Source organism: Ovis canadensis, chromosome X, assembly GCF_042477335.2.
Source record: "Ovis canadensis isolate MfBH-ARS-UI-01 breed Bighorn chromosome X, ARS-UI_OviCan_v2, whole genome shotgun sequence".
In the NCBI taxonomy this organism is placed as follows: Eukaryota; Metazoa; Chordata; class Mammalia; order Artiodactyla; family Bovidae; genus Ovis; species Ovis canadensis.
In genome coordinates, this window is record NC_091727.1 from 24130276 (window position 1) to 24138937 (window position 8662).

At 40.9% G+C, this 8662-nt stretch overlaps 1 protein-coding gene and 1 non-coding gene across 2 annotated transcripts in view; one reads left to right on the plus strand and one right to left on the minus strand.

Moving 5' to 3' along the window:
• PCYT1B (phosphate cytidylyltransferase 1B, choline) overlaps positions 1 to 5996 on the minus strand; it is a 143608-nt gene extending 137612 nt beyond the window's left edge. The window contains exon 1 of the mRNA XM_070289874.1: positions 5614 to 5996. Within this exon, the coding sequence (XP_070145975.1) occupies positions 5614 to 5685 (72 nt within the window). The 5' untranslated portion in view covers positions 5686 to 5996. The remainder of the gene's footprint in view (positions 1 to 5613) is intronic.
• Positions 641 to 788, plus strand: LOC138931276 (small nucleolar RNA SNORA12). Its single transcript, XR_011446522.1, has one exon. It is a non-coding gene; the product is annotated as a small nucleolar RNA SNORA12 (small nucleolar RNA).
• Positions 5997 to 8662: the final 2666 nt, after the last annotated feature.

The window sequence follows — 8662 nt, forward strand, 5'->3', positions numbered from 1 at the left end:
TCTTTACTCCATGGTATTTGAAAGCTGACTTCAAGTCCCTTAGAAGAAAGAACCAAAAACCCCCAGTAAGATTCCTTTTCTCCCCGTAGTTTCCAGCCTAGAAAGACCAAGGGAAGCCCAGGTTTCACACACCCCCAAGTCCAGCCTCTTACTCCCATCTATTCTGTGTGCGAACTGAGCTGTTGAGGTGAGCCTGTGAGAGTGCCCAGATGCTTGATAGTCAAGGCTTGCTTTAAAGGACCGCAGTGAGTGGGACTCAACAGTTCAGGCAGAGACTTTAGTGTCTTCGAGAGACTCAGATTCAGTTGTATCAGGAATGGAGCATGTGCTCCACCTGTCAACTTTCAGAGGAAGAACAATCAATCAGCACAGTAGCCTGTAGCGGTGATGACACCTGTTAATTGAGTTCGGAGGACATGTGACCCGTGGATCAGTCTCCCACACAGTTTGCAAAGGAGGCAAAGACTGTTGAGTTAGCTGAAGGCTGTGCAAATCAATACCTGTTCCTGTAATATTAGGATTCATGTGCAGAAATTACAGAGGAATAAGAAGAAAAAGGCCTAATTGTGTTTTGGAACAAAAAGTGAAAATGTAATATCTACTTTCCCTTAAAGTAAGTGGCTTAAAAAAATGTTCAGATAGTTGTGGTGGTTTTCTTTTTGGCACTTGTGCTGAACTTTCAAATGGTTCCGACTCTGCTACAGATATTGGACAGGAGTTGCCAAAGGTTTAATGGCAAAGAGATCTCTTTCCAGCCTTTCCTGAATCAGAGATTCGCTCTCAAAGATGGCAGAAAAAAAATGTTCAGACAACTAAACTTCAGAAATGTGGAGGGTTCTAAATTGTTTAATTTCCTTCAAATAAAGACCAAATATGGGACTTTCCTAGTGGTTCAGTGGTTGGAACTCTGTATTCCCAATGCAAGGGGCCCTGGATCCATACCTGTTTGGGGAACTAGACCCCACATGCCATAACTAAGAACCTGAATGCCGAAACTAAGATCCAGTGTGACCAAATTAAAAAAAAATATATAATAAAAATTAAAAAAAGACTAAATATTCAACATACAGTTATGTTGTTTCTATTAATTTTTCTTTCTTCTCTTATGGCCTACACACCAATCAACAGATTTTCATAGAAACCCTACTATGTGCCAGGCTCTGTGAGTGGTCCATAGGAGCAAGCCTACCAGGAAGTCTTGGGATACAGTGCAAGAAGTAAGGGTTTTGGAATTAGATCTTGAGCTAATAAAAATTTCACGGTGAAAGTATTTTATGCTACTGACTTAATGATCCAGAGGAAGAGAGGAAGGTAAATCATTAGTATAAAATGACTTTACATAGAATTTTGGAATAGCAGAAAGAACTAGGCTAACCACGTTATTTCCTACCAGGTTACTGTAGGGGATCCTGGTTTTAATGAATAAATAAAAATGGTATGTAATTATTGTATCAGTTGCTTGTATCTAAGTGAGTGCTTCTGGAGTTACTTGATGATGCTTAAAAATCTTTGGTCTCTGAAGTGTATAATGTCTCCTTGACTCTTACCTATATTATTAATTTGCAGATCAAAGTTAACTTGGTGCTCTGCAAATGAAGAAACTTCACATAAACGAGATTTCACAGGAAAAATTTAAATCCATATAATTTGTAACAGAACTGCAATATATTTTGAGGAAATGTGTCAACTATCTAAAAGAGACATTATGACTTAAAGCAGCATTATGTGATAGAACTTTCTGAAGTGATGGAATATTCTGTATCTGCAGTGTCTCAATAAGGTTGCCACTAGCTCCCTGTGACTACTGAGCACTTGAAATGTGGTTAGTACAAGTGAGAAACTAAACTTTACATGTTTGGTTAGTGGCTACCTTATTTGTTGGTGTAGGTTTAAAGAAACAGTGAAACTGGATCCCAAGAATCTGAATTCCAGCCCTCTCCTTTTTACCTTGGACAATTTATTTAGCCTCTCTGAGCCTCAATTTTCACTTGAAAATGAGAATATAAATAATATCTATAAATAATATCTAGGGGTACTGAGATAATGTTCAAGCATTCTCTTACTTCCAGAGTAAGTGCCAATTGAGTACTAAAGTTAAATATGTGGAAAGTGAATAACTCTTTCATATAAAAGGAGTTTCCATTCTTGGAGAGATTAAAAATGCAGTTGACCTTTGAACAATATGAGTTTGAACTGTGCAGGTCCACTTATTGCTTTCAACAGTAAATACTACAGTAATGCACCACCTGTGGTTGGTTGCATCCTTTAGGGCAGATAAGTCATATACTTGGATTTTCAACTGCACAGAGAGTCGGCCTTCTAACCCTTGCATTGTCCAAGGGTCAACTGTATTATTAAATTCATAATTATGCTCACCACTCACATACAATATATAATGACAGTGCTTATAACTACTAACTGCAAGCAATACCATTAGCAATAGCCAGAAATGGTCATGGGTATCAATGTACAATGCCCAAAAGGGCTGGCAGTCAGAAAGTTAAATTTACAGAATTTTACAGAGGTCAGCTTCTGTATGGAAAATACATGGAGAACAGAAGAGCAGGATTAAAATGTTAATACAATCACTTTATTATTGCTATAATTAAAGATATAATTATATTTGCTGGCCCAACGAGGTTAAATAAACTTACTCCATTTAACTGGGAGAAGCTAAGGCACAAATTAGCACAATAGGCTAGTGGTTAGGAGTTTGAATACTTTCACTGGATTTAATCAAGTGAAATAAGACATGAAAATTACTTAGGAGAGGATATGTATCTCCTCTCAAGAAAAGAGGTCAAGGTCAAGGTCAAGAAATAGCAGTTAGAACTGGACATGGAACAACAGACTAATTCCAAATTGGGAAAAGAGTACGTCAAGGCTGTATATCATCACCTTGCTTATATAACTTATATGCAGAGTACATCATGTGAAATGCCAGGCTGGATAAATCACAAGCTGGAATCAAGACTGCCAGAAGAAATATCAATAACCTCAGATATGAAGATGACACCACCCTTATGGCAGAAAGCGAAGAAGAAATAAACAGCCTCTTGAGGAAAGTGAAAGAGGAGAGTGAAAAAGCTGTTCTAAAACTCAATATTCAAAAAACAAAGTCCATGGCATCCGGTCCCATCCCTTCGTGGCAAATAGATGGGGAAACGATGGAAACAGCAATTGACTTTCTTTTCTTGGGCTCCAAAATCACTGCAGATGGTCACTGCAGCCATGATATTAAAAGATGCTTGCTCCTTGGAAGAAAAGCTATGATCAACTTAGACAGCATTTTGAAAAGGAGAGACATTCCTTTACTGACAAAGGTCCATCTAGTCAAAGCTATGGTTTTTCTAGTACTCATGTGTGGACGTGAGAGTTGGACTATAAAGAAAGCTGAGCGCTGAAGTATTGATGCTTTTTGAACTGTGGTGTTGGAGAAGACTCTTGAGAGTCCCTTGGACTACAAGGAGGTCAAATCAGTCAATCCTAAAGGAAATGAGTCCTGAATATTCATTGGAAGGACTGACGCTGAAGCTGAAGCTCCAGTACTTTGGCCACCTGATTCAAAGAAATTACTCGTTGGAAAAGACCCTGATGCTGGGAAAGAGTGAAGGCAGGGGGACAGAGGATTGAAGGGGATGACAGAGGATGAGATGGTTGAATGGCGTCATTGACTTGATGGACATGAGTTTGAGCAACTCCCGGAGTTGGTGATGGACAGGGAGGCCTGGCGTACTGCAGTCCGTGGGGTTGTAAAGAGTTGGACACGACTGAGCAACTGAACTGAACTGAATGTCGCCTAGTAAGAACTAAAAATATCAGCTCTTATTATGATATTAAGTGATACTATTAGGAACTCCATGAGATTAGAAGCCTTTGGATATTTTTCAGTTCACAAGAGTTATGGGTGTACAGAGTGATGTTTGTACAGATTGAATTCTACATTACTGTACATAGAAAGATCAAATCAATTTTCAATATCAGAACCAGTCAGGAACTGAATCTACTTGTTTTGATACCACTTCAAATCTATTTTTGGCATGAGGCATGAATAAGTGAATAAATGAATGAGTGGCTAAAATGCTGCCTGAGTCTCCCACGAACTCAATAAAATAAGCTGGTGAAATTCATGAGTCAACATACAAATTTCTCCAAATCTGAGGTAATATGGGTGCAGAGGGGAAGGGGACCAATTGGGAGAAATGATCTACCAGTCATGTAGTTCAAGTTCATGGTGGTTATGGCCCCAGATCACTTTCTGGGGCATACGATTCTTTAACCAGTCATCCACAGCCACTCCCAAGGGCATGGGAAAGTTTTGGAGGAGTACTGGGACAGGAAAGAACAGGGCCAGTGTCTTAAGGCCTGAGAAACCACTCTCTGAGGAGTGGCGTGAAACCAGCTTTACTGTGAAGCAAAAATTACATCATTGCTTATCCTAGTCTTTTCTTCACATCATCCAGAATCCTTTTTTGTCTCACCACCTAAACTTTTGTCATCTAGAACTCTTTTGGTTTACCAAGGCTTCACTAAAATGCACATTCCCCTAGGCACATCTCCTCCCCCCCAAAAAAACAATTATAGAAGGTAGTACCACTCATATGATAGTTACACTGTGAGGATTTCTGAAATGGATATTCAAATCGAGATTTTGTGACTTTTCTACTACGAATGCCACGTGATGCATGCATGCTTAGTCATGTTCAACACTTTGTGGTCTTTTGGACTGTAGCCTGCCAGGCTCCTCTGTACATGGCATTTCCCAGGCAAGAATACTAGAGGGGGTTGCCATTTCCTTCTCCAGGGGATCTTCCTGACCAGGGAACTGAACCCCATATCTCCTGTATCTCCTGCATTGCAAGCGGATTCTTTATCTGCTAAGCCATCGGGGGAAAGTTTCTCATTTTATAGGATAATGAACATTTTCTTAAAATATTTCTCTGGCACACTCAGGCTCCCACAGCATCATTCTTGGCCTTGAACTACCAACATTTTCTCACAGTGATTCGACCTTTTTAAGGAAACTTTTTTTAAATTGAAGAATTTACAATGTTGTGCTAGTTTCATATGTACAGCAAAGTGATTCAGTTATACACACACACACATATACATGTATTCTTTTTCAGACTCTTTTCCCTTATAGGTTACTACAAGACACTAAATATAGTTCCCTGTGCTATACGGCAGGTCCTTGTTGCTTATTTGTTTTACATATAGTAATCTATTTGAACTTTTTTTAGGAAGAGAATTTGTTTGTCATTTACCTCTGTCCTGGGTGCTTGCATCCTCAGTCAGGGGATAAAGAACCGTTAGCCAGAGTTTTTTCTTTTTATCACCTTAAGACAGAAGGGATAATTTCTCTCTGTTATTTTCTTTTTGCTGCTCGCTTGGCTGTGGGATCCTAGTTCTCCTACCAGGGACTGAACCCAGGCCCTCGGCAGCGAAAGCACAGAGCCTCGATCACTGGACTGCCTGTGAATTCCCATTATTTCTCTTTAGAGTATGATTTTATTAATTATCACAGGTTTGTTATACTCACAGATACATAGGACTTTACTTTTTGAACTTTGATAATCAAAGAGATACAAATCAATAGGAAAGCGGGTACCTTACCTTGCGTTCCATTTGGGGAGTGCAATTGTTCTCGAGGTCCTTTTCCATGGTGCCACCCTGGTGACTCACCATGCCTCCTCCTGGTCTGCTTTCGTTCTGGTTTAGAGTCCTTTCATTTTCTTTCTGTGGATTCACAGAAACAGTTGACCAAAGGTTAAGCTTGAAGATAAGCTGGAGGAGGTAGTCGTGTCCAGAGCTTGAACTAGCGGAGATCTAAGTTGCCAGGCGCTCTTCCTTTATTTACCACTCACTTCCTGTTGTCCTCTCATGGCTGCTGCTCACTGACAATTGCTGTGCTCTGTGCTGGCTCAGTGATGGCCTGTTGTGTGGGGACAGGCAGGTTGTGGTGAAAAAGGCCATTGTTTCCTCCACCCTGTCCCTCCCTGGAGCTATGGCAACAAATTCCGTTCGTGAATTAACTATGTTATTTTGTGTCGGCTCAACTGATTATGCTCCTGGAATGACAAACATTTTGGCTCTTTTCTTCAGGGTAAAAAGTGGCCAAGACCTTGAAGTGTTCATCTACAACTCAGCATTTTCTTTAAGTATGAGAATAAAGGTAGAGAAAATAAATCTCTCAAAGGGACTTTGATTCTAATAAACATTTTATCTTTTTCAAGTATTCTAAACACCATTGGAAGTGAATTTGTGCATTTTAACAATGTGGAATCTTCACAATTTGTGTTAAGTTCATTCCCCCTGAGATAAAAGAACTCTTGTTCTTATGTGTGCTTGAGGCTTTCTTTGAAAAAAATTTTTTAAAAACATTTGGCTGCAGCAAAGTGCCATGGGAACTTTGGAGGCTGTTAACATGAGTATCATAACTCAGTTCAGAAAAACTGCTGTCCTTCTAAATTCTCCTAGGGCTTCCAGTGGTTAAGACTCTGTCCTTCCACTACAGGGGGTGCGGGTTCAGTCCCTGGCCAGGGAAAGTAAGATCGCACATGCTGTGTGGCACAGCCTAAATAAATTAATTAAAACTAAAATTAATTCACCTAAGGCATGTGAAGATTTCCTATGTCCCATCCTAGCATGAAAACTCTTAATCACTTTCTTAAATATTTCATCTTCCAGATGATAAAACTTGCTCTGATCAGTAGAAGGGTATTTCCAGGGTTTCCATCTGTCCATCCATCCATCGATCCTGCACTCTCTCTCATCAGGTTCTGAGCTGGTTGTTGGGGAGCTCTATAAGTGAATTTGTGGCTGGTTTCCTAGCGTGGTTGTATAGAGTGTGTTGACTCGGTGCGCTGCAATCACATTTCCAAGGATCCCATTCCCTTAGTTTTGGGTTAGAGTTGGCCCAAAGAGGAATTTGCATAAGATTTGGAAGGCACAATCTTCCAAAGAGAGTGAAGAGAGTGGTTGGGTATGCTGACAAACAGAGGGGAAGGTGACAGTGAGCCCCAGCCTGTCCTCATTCTCTTCACTCTGTGAGCAGATATTCTTCCCAACTGCTGACGCTGTTGATTAACTGCAGCCCAGGGCCCACTCTCAGATGTGTGTGCAGCCCCACAGGGCTTCCCAAAGCTCGTGGGCTTCTTCCTTCACTTTGGCAGCTAGATATGCTGGGCTTCTGACTGCCAGGTGGGTGTCCTTTCTCATCCTCTAACCCCCTGGACCTGTGGGGAGTCTTTGAAGCCCCAGACACTCAGAGAAAAGGATGTTCTTGGGGAAGCAAACTGTGTCAGCTCTATCACAGAAGACACACAGTTGAATTTGGGGGACAAGTATCCTCATAGTCTGGAAAATGTTCTATGCCGGGAGATGGGCAACTGGGCCTCAGCTTCAGAGCTCGTGAAATCACCCTCCTTTTGCATGAATTCCCCAGCAGCATTGTTTGCCTTCTAGTACCTCACCAGTGGGCAAGATGTGCCCTGAATCATGGCCTTGGGTGCCACGTTTAACGGGGCCCTACTTTGGCTCTCCTCCTCCTCGGAGTCCATGTGGTCATGGAGATAGGGTACATGCCTTGGGACCTGTAGTCCCCTTCTAGAACACCCTGGAGTTCTCTGCCAAAATGTCCTCAGCCTGTCTTTAAGGCATGTGCTGGATATCCCTGGGGATGACAGGAGGGGGCAGGAGGATTAGTCAAGCTTTTAGCAGGAAAACGTGAACAGAATCTGGATATCTGGGCTGGCTCCACCTTGTAGTGTGGTACAGAGGAGGGAACTCTGGCTGCCCCCCACCATAGCAGCCTGGTGGACTACAGTCCATGGGGTAGCAAAGAGTCAGACATAGCTGAGTGACTAAAAAAATACACACACATACAATGTTAGCCTAATTTCAAACTTTTAAATATTAAGATATATAATATATGGACTTCCATTTATATTCCTGTCCTGACCTCACAAATATTAAAGCAGGCCCAGCTAGAGGTATTCTAAATCACTATAGAAATTGATGAATTCATTAGCATTTTCTGGTTATTTTGCTTACAGTTAATTATAGGTAGCTTGTTATCAAAAGTCTTGATCTTCTCTGAATCTATGAACAATATGATTTTCTGAATCTAAGTGGCTGAGAGTTAGATTCTGGACTGAGGTGAAATAATTTGCTCCACCTACATAGTTCTAGGTATATGCTAGTAGTTGCTTTGAAAATAATTGTTAAATGAATGAAGAGCAATTGAATATCTACATGCAAAAATGAACCTCTATTCTTATCTCACACCATACACAAAAACTAACCATGAAATGGATTATAGACCTGGATGTAAAAGCCACAAGATTTCTAGAAGAAAACTTAAGACAGAATCTTTGTGACCTTGGTTTAAGCAGATATTTCTTAGATAGGACACAAAAAGCATGAACCATAAAGGAAAAAAAAAAGATTGGATACATTCAGTTCAGTTTAGTCACTCAGTTGTGTCTGACTCTTTGCGACCCCATGGACTGCAGCACACCAGGCCTCCCTGTTCATCACCAACTCCTGGAGTTTACCCAAACTCATGTCCTTTGAGTCGGTGATGCCATCCAATCATCTCATCCTCTGTTGTCCCCTTCTCCTCCCACCTTCAGTCTTTCCCAGCATCAGGGTCTTTTCCAAT